Source organism: Bos javanicus, chromosome Y, assembly GCF_032452875.1.
Source record: "Bos javanicus breed banteng chromosome Y, ARS-OSU_banteng_1.0, whole genome shotgun sequence".
Taxonomy (NCBI): Eukaryota; Metazoa; Chordata; class Mammalia; order Artiodactyla; family Bovidae; genus Bos; species Bos javanicus.
The window spans coordinates 304,140-321,544 of record NC_083898.1 but is presented as its reverse complement, the minus strand read 5'-3'; the positions used below and the strand labels follow the sequence as shown (position 1 = coordinate 321,544).

The window sequence follows — 17,405 nt, the reverse complement described above, 5'->3', positions numbered from 1 at the left end:
AATATAAGATAAAAATCTTGATAGTAGTGTTGAGAGAAACTGTGTAGTTAAAATGCTTGTTAAGTCTTTGCTATATGGATTGTGGCTTCTGTTTAAAAAGGTAGAAGAATTGTAAATGATTGTTGGTATGGAAGACACTATAATACCTCGATAACAATTCATAGCATCTCAGATTAGGAAATGTTAAGGAAATATCACTAGGTCAAAAAAGATTATTAAATAGATTTGTATTCCCCTGCATACACAGTTCTCATTAAATTCATTTTGTGACTGTGGGAGTAGAAAAGTCAGAGGGCTGGTATTTGTATTAAAACCAACTGTGACTGGGTATTCCTTGAAAGGCCAGTGATTAGGACTCTGTGTTTGCATTGCAAAGTGCCAGGATTCAGTCTCCAGTCAGAGAACTAAGATCCCACAAGTTGCATGGTGTGACCCCTCTCTTTCCCCACCCCCAAAAACCCCTAAGATTATTAATTATAGAGATTTTTCCTCTTTATTTGGTTCATAGAACCTGTTTATTGTAGTAATCAGAATGGGACCCCATGTTGAAAATTCATTTATTTTCCTTTTTCAGGTATGATGCATTGTGCATTCTACTCCGTCACAGCAAGAACGTACGTTTTTGGTTTGCTCATAATGTGCTTTTCAGTGTTTCAAATCGTTTCTCTGAATACCTTCTGGAGTGCCCTAGTGCTGAAGTGAGGGGTGTATTTGCAAAACTTATAGTATTTGTTGCACATTTTTCTTTGCAAGATGGGCCTTGTTCTTCATCTTTCACATCTCCAGGACCTTCTAGTCAGGTAATTGAAAGGTTTGCTTTAGTTATGAAATACTTAAGTGTAAGTTATATTTTCTTCTAGTTGAAATTAATAAACATGCATATTTTGAGATATATACTGTATATGTACATACACATTATTGAGTTCATTAAAATTTTTTGCCAATAAGGTATGGTTATTGGGGACTTTATAAGGAAAATTTCTTTTATTCAGTTGTTTGAGGCTCTGTACGAAGTTTTCAGTTAATGTTAATTTTATAAAGGCTGAGTTTTTTTGTTGACTACATTTTTAGCATAAAGCTACACATGGTTTTTATTATTCTCTAACAGTTAAAACAACATATAAAACATCTGATATGAAATCTCTCCAGCTCTTCCTGTCTGAAAAAGCAAATGTATTTAATAAACTTGTATGTGATACTTCTATAAACATACCGTTTTAATCATCTGGGAACATACCCTTTTAATGCAAATAGAAGTATACTGTTGTGTATCTTGTTCCTGATAAAACAGTAAATTATGCTTCACAGGCATGTGACAATTTAAGTTTGAGTGATCATCTACTAAGAGCAGTGTTAAATCTCCTGAGAAGGGAAGTGTCTGAACATGGTCGTCATTTACAGCAATATTTCAATCTGTTTGTCATGTATGCCAATTTAGGTAAGAATTTCATGATTCTTTTAATGTGTTATTTTGTATTTACATAGTAAATGATGAAATCATATATTGCAGTGTTGAGAACTAATCTTATCTAAAATACAAGCAGTATTCTAGGTTTATCCTTGAAATCCTTTGCAGATTTTTTGTATAATTTTTTTCCTTAAGATTTAGTTTTTTATTTTTTGCTGTACTTGGTTTTCTTTGCTGCATGGGCTTTCTCTAGTTGCTGTGAGCAGAGGCTATTATCTTGTTGTGGCATGCAGGCTCCTCATTGGGGTGGCTTTTGTTACGGAACAGGGGATCTAGGATGCACAGGCTTCAGTAGTTTCAGCATATGGCCTCAGTAGTTGTACTTCCTGGGCTTTAAAGCACAGGCTCAATAGTTGTGGTGCATGGGCTTAGTTGCTCTGTGGTACGTGGGATTCTTCCAGAGCAGAAATTTAACCAGTGTGTCCTGCATTACGAGGAGAACTCTTTACCATGAGCAATCTGGGAAGCCCATGTATAACTTTTTAATGGCATTTCTCAGGTTGTGTTCTAAGGTAATTTATGCACTTACTGTTTCAGTAGTCTTTAAAGTCATAGATTATGTTCATGTTTTACCTTAAATCTGGCTTTAAAAAACTACTCATTCCCAAACCACATCTCATGCTCTCTGAATCAGAATTCCTAGGACTAGGAAAAGAAATCTGTATTTTCTGAAGGATTAAAAGTAGTTGTACCTTTTAGGTTTAAGAATCACTTCCCAAAGAAGTTGGCCTATTGTGCATATGTTTTGGTTAAAATAAATTGAAATCCATGAAAGTGTATATAGTTGTTTACTTAAAAGTTCTTCTGTTTAAATCAATACCAAATAGTAACTATCGTTTTCAATATATCCTTTTTAGAGTAGCCTACTTTTTTCCTGAATGGTCTAGTGGTTTTCCCTACTTGCCTCAATTTAAGTCTGAATTTAGCAATAAGGAGTTCATGATCTGAGCCACAGTCAGTTCCCAGTCTTGTTTTTGCTGACTGTCTAGAGCTTCTCCATCTTTGGCTGCAAAGAATATAATCAGTCTGAGTTCTGTATTGACTCTCTGGTGGTGTCCATGTGTAAATCTTCTCGTGTGTTGTTGGAAGAGGGTGTTTGCTATGACCACTGCGTTCTTTTGGCAGAACTCTTTTAGCCTTTGCCGTGCTTCATTCTGTACTCCCCAATGCCAGACTTGCCTGTTACTCCAGGTGTATCTTGACTTCCTACTTCTGCATTCCAGTCCCCTATAATGAAAAGGACATCTTTTAGGATGTTAATTCTAGAAGGTCTTGTAGGTCTTCATAGAATCGTTCAGCTTCAGCTTCTTCAGCATTACTGGTCAAGGCATAGACTTGGAAAACAGTGGTATTGAATGGTTTGCCTTGGAAATGAACAAAGATCATTCTGTCATTTGTGAGACTTCATCCAAGTTCTGCATTTCGGACTCTTTTGTTGACTATGATAGCTACTCCATTTCTTCTAAAGGATTCTTGCCCACAGTAGTAGATACAATGGTCACCTGAGTTAAATTCACCCATTCCAGTCCATCTTAGTTTGCTGATTCCTAAAAGGTCGACGTTCACTCTTGCCATCTCCTGTTTGATCTCTTCCAATTTGCCTGGACTCATGGACCTCACATTCCAGGGTCTTATGCAATATTTCCCTTTACAGCATCAAACCTGGCTTCTATCACCAGTCACATCCACACCTGTGTGTTGTGTTTCTTTGGCTCCATCTCCATTCTTTCTGGATTTATTTCTCCACTGATCTCCAGTAGTATATTGGGCACCTACCAACCTGTGGAGTTCATCTTTCAATGTCCTTTTCATACTGTTCATAGGATTCTCAAGGCAAGAATACTGCAGTACTTTGGCCGCCTGATGCGAAGAGCTGATTCATTTGAAAAGACCCTGATGCTGGGAAAGATTGAACTGGGGGGAGAAGGAAATGATAGAAGATGAGATGATTGGATAGCATCACTGACTCAGTAGACATGATTTTGACTAAAACTGTGGGAGTTGGTGATGGATAGGGAGGCCTGGTGTGCTGCAGTCCATGGGGTCACAAAGAGTCGGACACGACTGAGCGACTGAACTGAACTTTTTCCCTAACACCAGTTTACTTATTTTCAGTGGTTACAACATGCTTACCTAAAGAATGTGGGAGGGAGAGGATATAGGTATGCATAACAGCTGATTCACACTGTTCACAGCAGAAATTAACACAGTGTTATAATCTATTATATTCCAATAGATTTTCTTATCTGGCTGTCTAGGAGACTGGAAAACTCTTTTGATGGGGACTTTGCATGGCAGCAGTGAATCAGTTTGAGGATATGTTGACCCAAGAATACATAAATATTTTTTGTGACATTTTCATTATTATTTTAGGTTATTGTTTACTATAAGAGGAAAGAGAACCAATTTTTATTGAAGTATAATTGAGTATAAGTTACAGGTATAAGGAGAGTAATTCACAATTTTTTTTTCTTTTTTACTTTACAATATTGTATTGGTTTTGCCATACATTGACATGAATCCGCCATGGGTGTACATGTGTTCCCCATCCTGAACCCCCCTCCCAGTGGCCTCCTCATCCCATCCCTCTGGGTTATCCCAGTGTACCAGCCTCGAGCACCCTGTATCATGCATCGAACCTGGACTGGCAATCTGTTTCACATATGATAGTATACATGTTTCAATGACATTCTCCCATATCATCCCACCCTCAGGCTCTCCCACAGTCTCCAAGAGACTGTTCTATACATCTGTGTCTGTTTTATTGTCTTGCATATAGGGTTATTGTTAACTTCTTTCTAAATTCCATATGTATGCGTTGCTGCTGCTAAGTCGCTTCAGTTGTGTCTGACTCTGTGCGACCCCATAGATGGCAGCCCACCAGGCTCCCCCGTCCCTGGGATTCTCCAGGCAAGAACACTGGAGTGGGTTAGTATACTGTATTGGTGTTTTTCTTTCTGGCTTACTTCACTCTGTATAATAGGCTCCAGTTTCATCCACCTCATTAGAACTGATTCAAATGTATTCTTTTTAATGGCTGAGTAATATTCTATTGTGTATATGTACCACAGGTTTCTTATCTATTCATCTGCTGATGGACATCTGGGTTGCTTCCATGTCCTTGCTATTATAAACAGTGCTGCGATGAACATTGGGGTACAAGTGTCTCTTTCAGTTCTGGTTTCCTCGCTGTATATGCCCAGCAGTGGGATTGCTGGGTCATATGGCAGTTCTATTTCCAGTATTTAAGAAATCTCCACACTGTTCTCCATAGTGGCTGCACTTGTTTGAATTCCCACTAACAGTGTAAGAGTTCCCTTTTCTCTACACCCTCTCCAGCATTTATGCTTATAGACTTTTGGATAGCAGCCATTCTGACTGGCATGAAATGGTAGCTCATTGTGGTTTAGATTTGCATTTCTCTGATAATGAGTGATGTTGAGCATCTTTTCATGTATTTGTTAGCCATCTGTATGTCTTCTTTGGAGAAATGTGCATTAAGTCCTTTGGCCCTCTTTTTGATTGGGTCTTTTATTTTTCTGGAATTGAGCTGCAGGAGTTGCTTGTATATTTTTGAGATTCTTTGTCCGTTGCTTCGTTTGCTATTATTTTCTCCCATTCTGGAGGCTGTCTTTTCACCTTGCTTATAGTTTGCTTTGTTGTGAGGAAGCTTTTAATTTTAATTAGGTCCCATTTGTTTATTTTTGCTTTTATTTCCATATTCTGGGAGGTTGGGTCATAGAGGATCCTGCTGTGGTTTATGTCAGAGAGTGTTTTGCCTATGTTTCCCTCTAGGAGTTTTATAGTTTCTGGTCTTACTTTTAGATCTTTAATCCATTTGAGTTTATTTTTGTTGTTGGTGTTAGAAAGTGTTCTAGTTTCATTCTTTTACAAGTGGTTGACCAATTTTCCCAGCACCACTTGTTCAAGAGATTGTCTTTTCTCCATTGTATATTCTTGCCTCCTTTGTCAAAGATGAGGTGTCCATATGTGCGTGGATTTATCTCTGGGCTTTCTGTTTTGTTCCATTGATCTATATTTCTGTCTTTGTGCCAGTACCTACTGTCTTGATGACTGTGGCTTTGTAGTAGAGCCTGAAGTCAGGCAGGTTGATTCCTCCAATTCCATTCTTTCTCAAGATTGCTTTGCCTATTCAAGGTTCTTTGTATTTCCATATAAATTGTGAAATTATTTGTTCTAGTTCTGTGAAAAATACTATTGGTAGCTTGATAGGGTTGCTTTGAATCTATAGATTTCTTTGGGTAGTATACTCATTTTTACTATATTGATTCTTCCAATCCATGAACACGATATATTTCTCCATCTATTTGTTTCCTCTCTGATTTCTTCAGTGTTTTATAGTTTTCTATTTATAGGTCTTTTGTTTCTTTAGGTAGATAATTCTTAAGCATTTTGTTAATTTTCATTGCAATGTTGAATGGAATTGTTTCTCTTAATTTCTCTGTTTCTCATTGTTACTGTATAGGAATGCAAGGAATTTCTGTGTGTTGATTTTATATCCTTCAACTTTACTATATTCATTGATTAGCTCTAGTAATTTTCTGGTGGAGTCTTTAGGGTTTTCTATGTAGAGGATCATGTCATCTGCAAACAGTGAGAGTTTTATTCTTTTCCAATCTGAATTCCTTTTATTTCTTTTTGTGCTCTGATTGTTGTGGCCAAAACTTGCAAAACTATGTTGAATAATAATGAAGAGAGTGGGCACCCTTGTCTTGTTCCTGAATTTAGGGGAAATGCTTTCAGTTTTTCACCATTGAGGACAATGTTTGCTGTGGTTTGTCATTTGTAGCTCTTATTATGTTGAGGTATGTTCCTTCTATTCTTGCTTCCTGTAGGTTTTTTTATCATAAATGGATGTTGAATTTTGTGAAAGGCTTTCTCTGCATCTATTGAGATAATCATATGGTTTTTATTTTTCAATTTGTAAATGTGGTGTAAGTAATTCACAATTTTTAAAGATTATACTCCATTTACAGTTAATATAAAATATTGGCTATATTCCCTGAGTTGTACAATATATCCTTATACAGTAGGTTATCCCTCTTACTTCCCTAACCCTGTATTGCCCCTCCTCCTTTCTGTCTCTGCAGTGATAAGCACTAGTATATTTATATCTGTGAATCAGATTCTTTTTGTTACATTCATTAGTTTATTTTGGATTCCAGATCATACACTATTTATCTTCTCTGGCTTATTTCATTTAGCATAATGCTCTCGAAGTTGATACATATTGTTGTAGAAGACATTATTTTATTTCATTCTCTTTTATAGCTGAGAAGTTTTTCCCTGTAGAGATATACCACATCTTCTTTATCCATGTATCCATGGACATTTTGGTTGTTTCCATGTCCTGGTGACTGTAAATAGTGCTTCAGTGAACTTGACCCGTCTTTTTCAATTATAGTTTTCTCTGTGTAGATGCCCAGGAGTGGGATTGCTGGATAATATGGTCATTTTGTTCATCAGTTTTTAAAAACCTCCATGGTGTTCTCCATAGTGGCTGCATCACATTACATTCCCAGTGATAGTGCAGGAGGGTTTTATTTATTTATTCTGTTTCACTTAGCTGATTTTTAATTGTGGTATCCTAGTTGTGTCAAATGGGACCTTTCATTGTAGCACACACAGTCTGTAGTTGTAATGTACAGGCTTAGTAGTTGTGTCTCACCGGCTTAGTTGCTCCACAGCATGTGGGAGTCTTAGTTCCCCAACCAGGGATGGAACCTGAATTCCCTGCATAGTGATGTAGATCCTTAACCACTGAATCACCAGGGACATTCCAGCTCATTTTTTAATTGGGTTGTGTTTTTTGATGTTGAGTTGTATGAACTGTGTTGAGTTGTATGAACCCCTTACTGGTCATATCATTTATAAGTTTTCTCCCATTCAATAGATTGTCTTTTTGTTGCGTGGGTGATTTCCTTTGTTATGTGTTTAATTAGGTCCCCTCATTTATTTTTGCATTTGTTTCATTTCTTTTAGGAGATGGATCCAAAAACATGTTGGTATGACTTATGTCAGTGTTCTACCTTTGTATTCCTTTGATTTTGTAGTATTTGGTCTTATACCTAGGCCTTAAATCATTTTGAGTTTATTTTTGTATAATGGTTTTAGAGAATGTTCTGCTATCATGCTTCTACATGTAACTGTCTAGTTTTCCCAGCACCTCTGTTGAAGAGACTGTTTTGAAGAGAGTAAATTCATTATCGTTCTAGTTAGAAAACTTTAATGATTTAGACATTGGTGCACCAGCAGCTTCGAATTACTAATTTTTTATTACATTTTTGAAATGTAGCCTAGTTAAAAGTTTTATAGTGTTAATATATGTTCTTATATATGTTGCTTATGAGGAATTGATTCAAGTAATTAGCAGAGCATTTTGAATAACTTCTTTTTAATCTCAGTTACCTTCTGTCCTGAAAGTAAGTTTTGTAACCAGGCTTTCTTCTTTAAAGTGTTACCTATTTGGATTTGTTACTCAACTCTTAATTTGTGATCCTTTAGGAAGAATGTTCTTCTTTTAATTCTCTTTTCTCTTACTATCTTACACAGTTTATTTTAGTTTGCAGTGTGTATTAGTAACTAAGATTGTTAGATCTTATAGTTGAGAAGGAAGGAAATTACAGCACAAACAACCATAAGTGAAATTCCATTTTCTAGTCCTGTTTTTTAAATGCAAAATACCGATTTAAGAACTCACTAAAAGTCTATTTTGTTTACATTTTAGATATTGCTTGTTCAGAAACCACTGATCATTGGTCCATATTACAGTTGCCATTTTCATTGCCAGAAATAAGTATATAATTGATAGTTTCATCTTGATTCAAATGAAATTTTACCAAAAAGATGTCATAATACCCAACTTATGAAAAAGCTTTTTTTTTTTTTTTTACAGTTTTTTGGTTTTCTGATAAAACACTGTAAACCTTTCTTCACCGTGGTTTAGTCCAGCAATGAATAAAGAATGTTAATGGGATACAAAGTACTATGATACACAAAGAAAATATAATGTGCACATTTGAGCAAGTATCTAGTCTACATTTATAGAGTAAGAAATTAGTTGCTGGAGAAAATGATACAGGAAATTTGTAAACAGAGTGCAGAGTAAATGCAAAGATTTTGCGTAACATAACGGTTCATCAGACAATATGAAATTTTTTCTCAGATGTCTTGTTACAGTGAAAGACATGAGTAAATACCATACCTCTACTCTTTTGGCAGGTCTTTTTTAAAAGTTTATTTATTTATTTTAATTGGAGACTTACTTTATAACATTGTAGTGGTTTTTGCTATACATTGATATGAATCAATGTCATTAATTCATTGTATATGTGTCCCACATCCTGAACCCCTCTCCCATAATCCTCCCCACTCCATCCCTCTGGGTTGTCTCAGTGCACTGGCTTTTAGTGCCCTGTTTCATGCACCACACTTCGACTGCTCACCTGTTTCACATATGGTTATATACAGGTTTCAATGCTATTCTCTTATATCATCCCACCCTTGCCTTCTCCCACAGAGTCCAAAAGTTTGTTTTTTATATCTTTGTCTCTTTTGCTGTCAGTGCATACAGGGTTGTTGTTACTGTCTTTCTAAATTCCACATGTGTATTAATATACTGTATTGATGTTTTTCTTTCTGTCTTACTTCACTCTGTATAATAGGTTCCAGTTTCATCCACCTATTAGAACTGATCCAAATGCGTTTTTTTTAAAAGCTGAGTTATATTCCATTGTGTATATGAACCACAACTTTCTTATCCATTTGTCTGCTGATGGACATCTAGTTGCTTCATGTCCTGGCTATTGTAAACAGTGCTACAATGAACATTGGAGTACACATATATCTTTAAATTCTGGTTTCCTTGGTGTGTATGCCCAGCAGTAGGATTGCTGGGTCATATGGCAGATTTGTTTACAGTTTTTTAAAGAATCTCCACACTGTTCTCCATAGTGGCTGTACTACTTTGAATTCCCAATAACAGTGTAAGAGGGTTCCCTTTTCTCCACACATTCTGCAGCATTTATTGTTTGTAGACTTTTTGATAGCAGCCATTCTGACCACCTGTTTGTGGTTTTAATTTGCATTTCTCTGATAATGAGTGATGTTGAGCATCTTTTTATATGTTTGTTAGCCATCTGTATGTATTCTTTGGAAAAATGTCTGTTAGTTCTTTGGCCCACCTTTTGATTGGGTCATTTATTTTTCTGGTATTGAACTGCATGAGATGTTCGTATACTTTTGAGATTAATTGTCAGTTGCTTCATTTGCTATTATTTTCTCCTACTCTGAAGGCTGTCTTTTCACCTTGCTTATAGTTTCCTTGGTTGTGCAAAAGCTTTTAAGTTTCATTAGGTCCAATTTGTTTGTTTTTGCTTTTGTTTCCATTACTCTGGGAGGTGGGTTATAGAGGACCTTGCTGTGATTTATGTCAGAGTGGTTTACCTATGTTTTCCTCTAGGAGTTTTATAGTTTCTGGTCTTACGTTGAGATCTTTAATTCATTTTGAGATTATTTTTCTGTAAGGTGTTACAAAGTGTTCTATTTTTATTCTTTTAGAGGTGGTTGACCAGTTTTCCCAGCACCACTTGTTAAAGAGATTGTTTGTCCATTGTATATATTTTTTTGGCGGGTCTTGTAACAGAGTCTGTGAGGGCACTGAGAGTCATCATAACATTGTTAATAAGGCTTACCTTAGAAAGATTGTACTGGCTATAGACTAGAATGGATTGTAATGTTACAAGATTAGAGATTGTAATATAATGATGTGTAGCTAGAGATCATTATTGTCCTTATATTACGGAATTGGCAATAGGAAAGATACACTTGGAATATTCAGGAGTTTTTAATGACAGCATCAGCAGATCTTGGTGATTACGTATTTGAGTGAATGGATTAGGGGAAGACATAAGTGCAAAGTATGTCTTCAGGAAGTGAGAGAACACTGTTGCCATTTACCAAGAGGAAACCTAGATGGAGGAACCTATGTGAGCTGACAAATTTTAAAGGTGTGTTGCACACCTTACTGAAGAAGTCCAATAAACATTGAGATATGTACATACAAAATTTGGAATCATCTTTATGTATGCAAAGTTATAGATTTAGTTACAAAAAAGTAAATAGTATTAGAAGATGTGTAGAATGAGAACTTTGGAGAAAACCAACTTCTAAACCTAGGGGGGATAAAGAATCCACAAGTAATAGAAATAGAAAGGGGAGAAAATAAGAAAAAACCATGGAATGTGAGAGGAAATAAAAAATGAAGGTGAGATAATCCAGGTAAAAGATTCAAGAACAAAGAAACAGTTGAATTTGAGAACTGTTTTTTACCTTCAAACCTGAATGAGATTCAAACGTAATTCAAACCTGAATTAGAGAAACTGAATGGAAAAATTAGGGGGAAAAGCAATAGGAAATAGGCCTTTTTCCCCAAAAAAGATTTTTCTAGAATGGGAAAAATAGATTACGAAAGAGATATTATTTCTCATTTAGCAGTTTCTGTCTTTGTCATCCTACCTTATTGTCATGAGAAATACTGTTCAGTCTCTTCTGATCACTCTAGGTCCTATGAAGTATACTTTAGTATAATTGGAATAGCAGAGACATGTCACTATATCATAGTAAGGATAGTTAAATTTAATTTAAGTAAATCAGTGTATTTTCTGTTCCATCTGTATTCTATATGTATTTCTGTAGTCTAATCAAAAGAGATGAACTTTAGTCATAAAAATTACAGGCAGCTGTATACATATTTATTAAAGCAGCAGTTGCTATTCTTACTATTTTTGCTTTTGTTTTTGATAAACATTCTTCTTCTCCCTTTTTAATAGGTATGGCAGAAAAGACACAGCTTCTGAAATTGAGTGTACCTGCTACCTTTATGCTTGTGTCTTTAGATGAAGGACCAGGTCCTCCAATCAAATATCAGTATGCTGAATTAGGCAAGTTGTACTCAGTAGTGTCTCAACTGATCCGCTGTTGCAATGTCTCATCGAGAATGCAGTCTTCAATCAATGGTAAAGTAATATGTCCTGTTATTCATAATAGTTTAAAAATATGGTAGGGTTCTGTAGTACTTTAAAATTCTGAAATTAATAAAATGAGATTATATGCTTTAGTATATTTATTTATAACTAGCTTTTTTATGAGTTTGAGACCTTTTACAAAATTCACCACCTGCTGTGATAAAATTAATGGGCTTGAAATGATTTAAGAATTTTAACTTTAATTTTTTTTTACTTCAGTTACAGCATTTATATTTTTGCATCTTGTCATCTTAGTATACCTTACCATTATGAGTGTTTCTGTTTAAAACACTTAATTCACATTTTTTTAATAAAAAATTTAGTATTACGGTTTTGTAAAGGCATCTATTGGCTGTTTACTGATGACAAATCTGTTCTAGGTAATCCCCCTCTTCCCAATCCTTTCGGTGACCCTAATATATCGCAGCCTATAATGCCAATTCAGCAGAATGTGGCAGACATTTTATTTGTGAGAACAAGCTATGTGAAGAAAATTATTGAAGACTGCAGTAATTCAGAGGAAACCATCAAATTGCTTCGTTTTTGCTGCTGGGAGAATCCTCAGTTCTCGTCTACAGTCCTCAGTGAACTACTCTGGCAGGTTAAAGAAAAATAAACATTCATATGCCTATAATTTGATTAGTCTTTTAAGTAAGAAATTCAATATGTCCCATCCGTTTTTAGGTTGCATATTCATACACCTATGAACTTCGGCCATATTTGGATCTACTTCTGCAGATTTTACTGATAGAGGATTCCTGGCAGGCTCACAGGTGGATACACTTTTTGCTACCAAAATAATGATGTTTTTGTAGGTTCTAAAAAAATACTGAAATTGTTAGTAACCAAATATATTTTTACTTCTTGAATCTCTTAAAAATACATAGTAGCATAATGCATGAAATGTTTCCCCATCATAGTTTTATTTCATTGTTATTATTTTCTCTTAAAAACACATTTTTATGCTATTACTAGTTTTTTTTTCCTTCCACTTAATGCTTTTTACTTTTTTTTTTAACAAAGAGTAATTAATAGAAGCTTTTCATGAATTTTAAAATTAGGTCAATAATGTAGGAAAATAATAATCATTTAGAATTACGTATGTTTTTAAATTCATTACACTAAGTAACATTTAGTTATCTAACAATAATCCTTGCCTGTTGGAAGTTTTATTACTATATTTGGGGTCAAGAGTAATGTTGGAACTAATGTTTCCCAAAATTCTGCTGTGTTCTTTGAAGTAAAATTGAGCCTACAAATGCTGATATAGAATTAGTTGCCCAACTCCGCCAACTTATCCTCACTTTTCTCTTCACAGGCATTGATTATAGTTGATTTTAGAAACAAGCATGTGTACATATTGCCAACTATTAGTCATTCTAATAACCCAAAAAATTTTTGTGCACTCGGTAACATCTTTGCTCCTCGTAATCTGATTATCTAATAACTTTGTTGATATAATGTGAATGATTGACAGTTTGAGTTTGTATTGTATACGATATTAAATTGTGAATTAGTGGGACTTATGATGTAATACTATGTCAGTATTTGAAGATACTGGTACTTGATAATCCTGTCAAGGAAAATTTGGCTCCAGATTTTAAACTGGGAGTTCCCTTGTATAACTTGATTAACAAGTACATGATTTTTTACATTTTTGGTAGGTGTGCTAAGAATTGTGTTTGGATTGAAATGTCTGTGTACTGATCCTCAAAGCAACCTATAGGATCTCAGTGATGAAAGAAAAACTAAAATTTAGAAGTAAAATGACCTTAGAATGACATAGTTCAGTTCAGTTGCTTAGTCGTGTCCCACTCTTTGTGACTCCATGAATTGCAGCACACCAGGCCACCCTGTCCATCACCAACTCCTAGAGTTTACCCAAACTCATGTCCGTTGAATGACTAAGACCTGTTTTTGGTGCAGTTTTGTCTTTAGGAAGAGCTTTGGAACTTCTTCTCAGTCCAGCCACTGAGCTGGTCATTGCTGGTTGTCATATAAAACCCACTTTTTGTCTCATGTAAAAATCTCATCGAGAAATGGTTTGTTGTTGTTGCCTAGATTAAGAGAATAGGGTACCTCAAAATGGCAGCTTTTTTTTTTGATTTTTGGTCAGCTTCTGAGGCACCCATGTATTGAGGTTTTTCACCTTTCCAGTTTTAAATATCAAATGACCATAGAATGGCCAAGTTGAGTTCTTGGGCAACTTCTCATGTAGTTTTATGAGGGTAAGCTTCAGTGATGCTCTCATTTGGTCGTTGTCAACTTCCAATGGCCAGCCCCTATACTCCTCATCTTCAAGGCTCTCATATCTTTTGCAGAACTTTTTGAACCACTACTGCACTGTACAGTCATTAGCAGTTCCTGGGCCAAATGTGTTGTTGATGATGTGAGCTCTCTCTGCTGCTTTACGGTCCATTTTGACCCATTTGGAACTCAAATAAGAAAATTGCCTGAATTTGCTTTTTGTCTGACATCATTTCCCTAGTCCCTACTAATAAGTAATAAGTCATTAGGAAAAAACATAAAGTGAGAAAAGGGCATTTTTTTAAAAGGATGTGTAACATAACCATATTTAGTTATTTTAAAATTTAATTGGAGGCTAATTACAGTATTATGATGATTTTTGCCATCCGTCAACATGAATTAGCCATTGGTGCACATGTGTCCCCCCGTCCTGAAACTCCTTCTCACCTCCTTCTCCACCTCATCCCTCTGGGTTGTCCCAGAGTACCTTGCTTCATGTATTGAACTCACACTGGTCATCTATTTTACATATGGTATTATACATGTTTCAGTGCTACTCTGTCAAATCATCTGACCCTTCTCTTCTCCCACAGAGTCCAAAGAAGTCTGTTCTTTACATCTGTGTCTCTTTTGCTGCCTTGTATATAAATAAAATCATCATTACCAGCTTTCTAAATCCCATATATATGCCTTAATGTAGAGATTGGTGTTTGTTTCTGATTTAACTTCACTCTGTATAGTAGGCTTCGGTTTTACCCACCTCATGAAAACTGACTTAAAGTGTTTCTTTTTATAGCCATGTCATAGTCCACTTTGTATGTGTACCACAACTTCCTCATACATTCATCTGCCAGTGGACATCTAGGTTGCTTCCAAGTCCTAGCTATTGTAAACAGTGCTGCCATGAACATTGGGGTACCTGTTTCTCTTTCTCTAGTTTGCCTGGTGTGAACCTGAACCCAGTGGGATTGCTGGGTCATATGCCAGTGCTGTTCCTAGTTTTTTAGGGGATCTCTACATTTCTCCATCGTGGCTGTACTAGTTTGCATTCCCACCAGCAGTGTAAGAGGGTTGGTTCCCTTTTTTCTACACCATCTGCAGGATTCACTGAAGAGTTTTTGATGGCACCATTCTGACTGACATGAGATGATACCGCATTGTGGTTTTGATTTGCATTTCTCTAATAATGAGTGCCGTTGAGCATCTTTTCCTGTGTTTAGCCATCTGTTCATCTTCTTTGGAGAGATGTCTGTTTCATTCTTTTGCCCATTTTTTGATTGGGTTGTTCGTTTTTCTAATACAGAGTTTTATGGTCTTGTATATTTTGGAGATTAATTTTTTGTCAGTCATTTCATTTGCTGTTATTTTCTCCCATTAACTAAAGGCTGCCTTTTCACCTTGCTTATTATTTCCTTCCTTTTGCAAAAACTTTTAATTGTGTCCCATTTCTTTATTTTTATTTCCAGTACTGTGGGAGGAGGGTCATACAGGATCTTGCTGTGATTTATGCCAGAGAGTTCCACCTGCATTTTTCTCTTAAGAGTTTTATAGTTTCTGGTCTTATATTTAGATCTTTAATTTTGAGATTATTTTTGTGTATGGTATTAGAAAGTGTTCCAGTTTCATTCTTTTACACATCATAACCACATTTACTTATAAATGTATTCCAGTATCAAACAGCAAAATTCAACAGTATAAAGTAAAGCGGCAATAATTTTTGCACCAAACTAATAGCATAGTTTTGACCCACCATGTGTGTTCTAATGATTATAATTCAGGTTAATTTTGTACTGCTGGATTGTATCACTTCCATGGAAACTAGACTTTACACTCTGAAATGCTACCTTGAAGTAGTGATCTAAGTAAGTCTATTCTCAGCTGAAGCAGTCATGAAGACATACTTCAAGGTAATTTTAATGAGTACAGCTTAGTATTGGTGTCTTTAATTGTTTTAGTAATTCATTTAAATTACTGTAAAGCAAAGTCATTTTGGGTTGATAATAATTTGGTGGAACTTCAGACTCGAGTCAGACTTAGTCAGCTCCCCATATTGCTAGCTGTGTGACAGTCGTTTGACTTGTGTATTTATTTTCTCATCAGTGAAGTGACCTTACTAATGGGACCGACTTAGTGGTTAACACTAGACTTAAAAAATACATTGAATATATAGGCAGTGGACTTCAAAATGTTAGCTAAGAGACACTATAAATTTATATATCTGGTTCTTTTTTAGAATTCATAATGCACTTAAAGGAATCCCAGATGATCGAGATGGATTGTTTGATACTATCCAGCGCTCTAAGAATCACTATCAAAAAAGAGCATACCAGTGTATAAAATGTATGGTGGCTCTCTTTAGCAATTGTCCTGTTGCTTACCAAATATTACAGGTGAGATTTTTTTTTTTAATTTTGTAACCTGGATCATAATTAATGGATACTTTCTAAGAAAAGAATCGTGAAAATTTGGAGTCAGCATTTTAAGTTAACATTTTAAATTTTTATTTATTCTTTTATATAATTATTTTATTTTCTCTTGAAGGGCAATGGAGATCTTAAAAGAAAGTGGACCTGGGCAGTAGAATGGCTTGGAGATGAACTTGAAAGAAGACCATACACTGGCAATCCACAATACACTTATAATAATTGGTCTCCTCCAGTTCAGAGCAATGAAACATCAAATGGTTATTTCTTAGAGAGATCACATAGTGCTAGGATGACACTGGCAAAAGCTTGTGAACTCTGTCCAGAGGAGGTAAAAAAAGTCACCCATGGGCAGCAAATAGAAATGGAAGAAAGAAAAGTAATTTTTTCCTTTATAGGCTAGTGTTCATTGTATAAAAAAATTGTCATGAAGTTTTATTGGCTTTAATGTCTAGTATTAATTTTTCTTAAGTAATCAAGGGAACTTCCTGACACCTTTGTTGAAATTAGTTTGGAGAAATTTCAGTGGAATTGTTCTAAAATGTTTAGGTGATCAAATTTTTTTTCTCTAAATTATTTTATTGGCTGTAAATGAAAAAATGTTTTAAAACAGTTGAGCTTTGTGGATTTAAATTTTTTAAAAAGATTAAAAGTGAATTTAAAGTTGCTTTGTAATCACATTATTAATCTCTTTAAACATCTTAATAATAGGAGCCAGATGACCAAGAAGCCCCAGATGAGCATGAATCATCTCCACCAGAAGATGCCCCATTATATCCTCATTCATCTGGATCTCACTATCAACAGGTAAACATGAGTTTATCTTCATTTTAACGCCCCAATTTTTGTGATTATTTGCTTATTTTCCTTAAATATTTTGTAGCTTTTAGTTGTGACTATAAAGTAATAAACTATTTAGAATAACTTTGACAAGATGATCAGAAGAGTTGATGGAGTGGAATGACATTACAGCATATTTTGACCAGTCTTACAGTATTTTCTTTGCCCACTAGGCACCTCTCTTGTACCCAAAACTGCACTTAATCAAGATGTATATTTCTCAATAACATGAAAATAAGCAATGTAAAAGTGTCTTGGTTACTTTGGTGCAATGTTTAGTTGCAATAGAAATGTCTTTTAAATGATAGTCGGGGTTTAAGCCTCAGTTCTGTCAGAGTACTCTCCAGTGGACAGGAAGGACCTGGAAATATGATCACAGTA

At 35.3% G+C, this 17,405-nt stretch overlaps 1 protein-coding gene across 2 annotated transcripts in view; it reads left to right on the top strand.

Annotated features, from left to right (window-relative positions):
• Window positions 1–17,405, top strand: part of LOC133243836 (probable ubiquitin carboxyl-terminal hydrolase FAF-X) — a 127,159-nt gene that overhangs the window by 106,462 nt on the left and 3,292 nt on the right. The window contains exons 36-43 of one of the 2 annotated variants that reach the window (XM_061410561.1): window positions 575–800; window positions 1,309–1,438; window positions 11,320–11,505; window positions 11,895–12,115; window positions 12,199–12,287; window positions 15,995–16,151; window positions 16,303–16,515; window positions 16,896–16,991. In XM_061410561.1, the coding sequence (XP_061266545.1) occupies window positions 575–800; window positions 1,309–1,438; window positions 11,320–11,505; window positions 11,895–12,115; window positions 12,199–12,287; window positions 15,995–16,151; window positions 16,303–16,515; window positions 16,896–16,991 (1,318 nt within the window). Of the gene's footprint in view, window positions 1–574; window positions 801–1,308; window positions 1,439–11,319; window positions 11,506–11,894; window positions 12,116–12,198; window positions 12,288–15,994; window positions 16,152–16,302; window positions 16,564–16,895; window positions 16,992–17,405 lie in introns of both variants that reach the window. The other variant, XM_061410560.1, reaches the window with a different exon arrangement.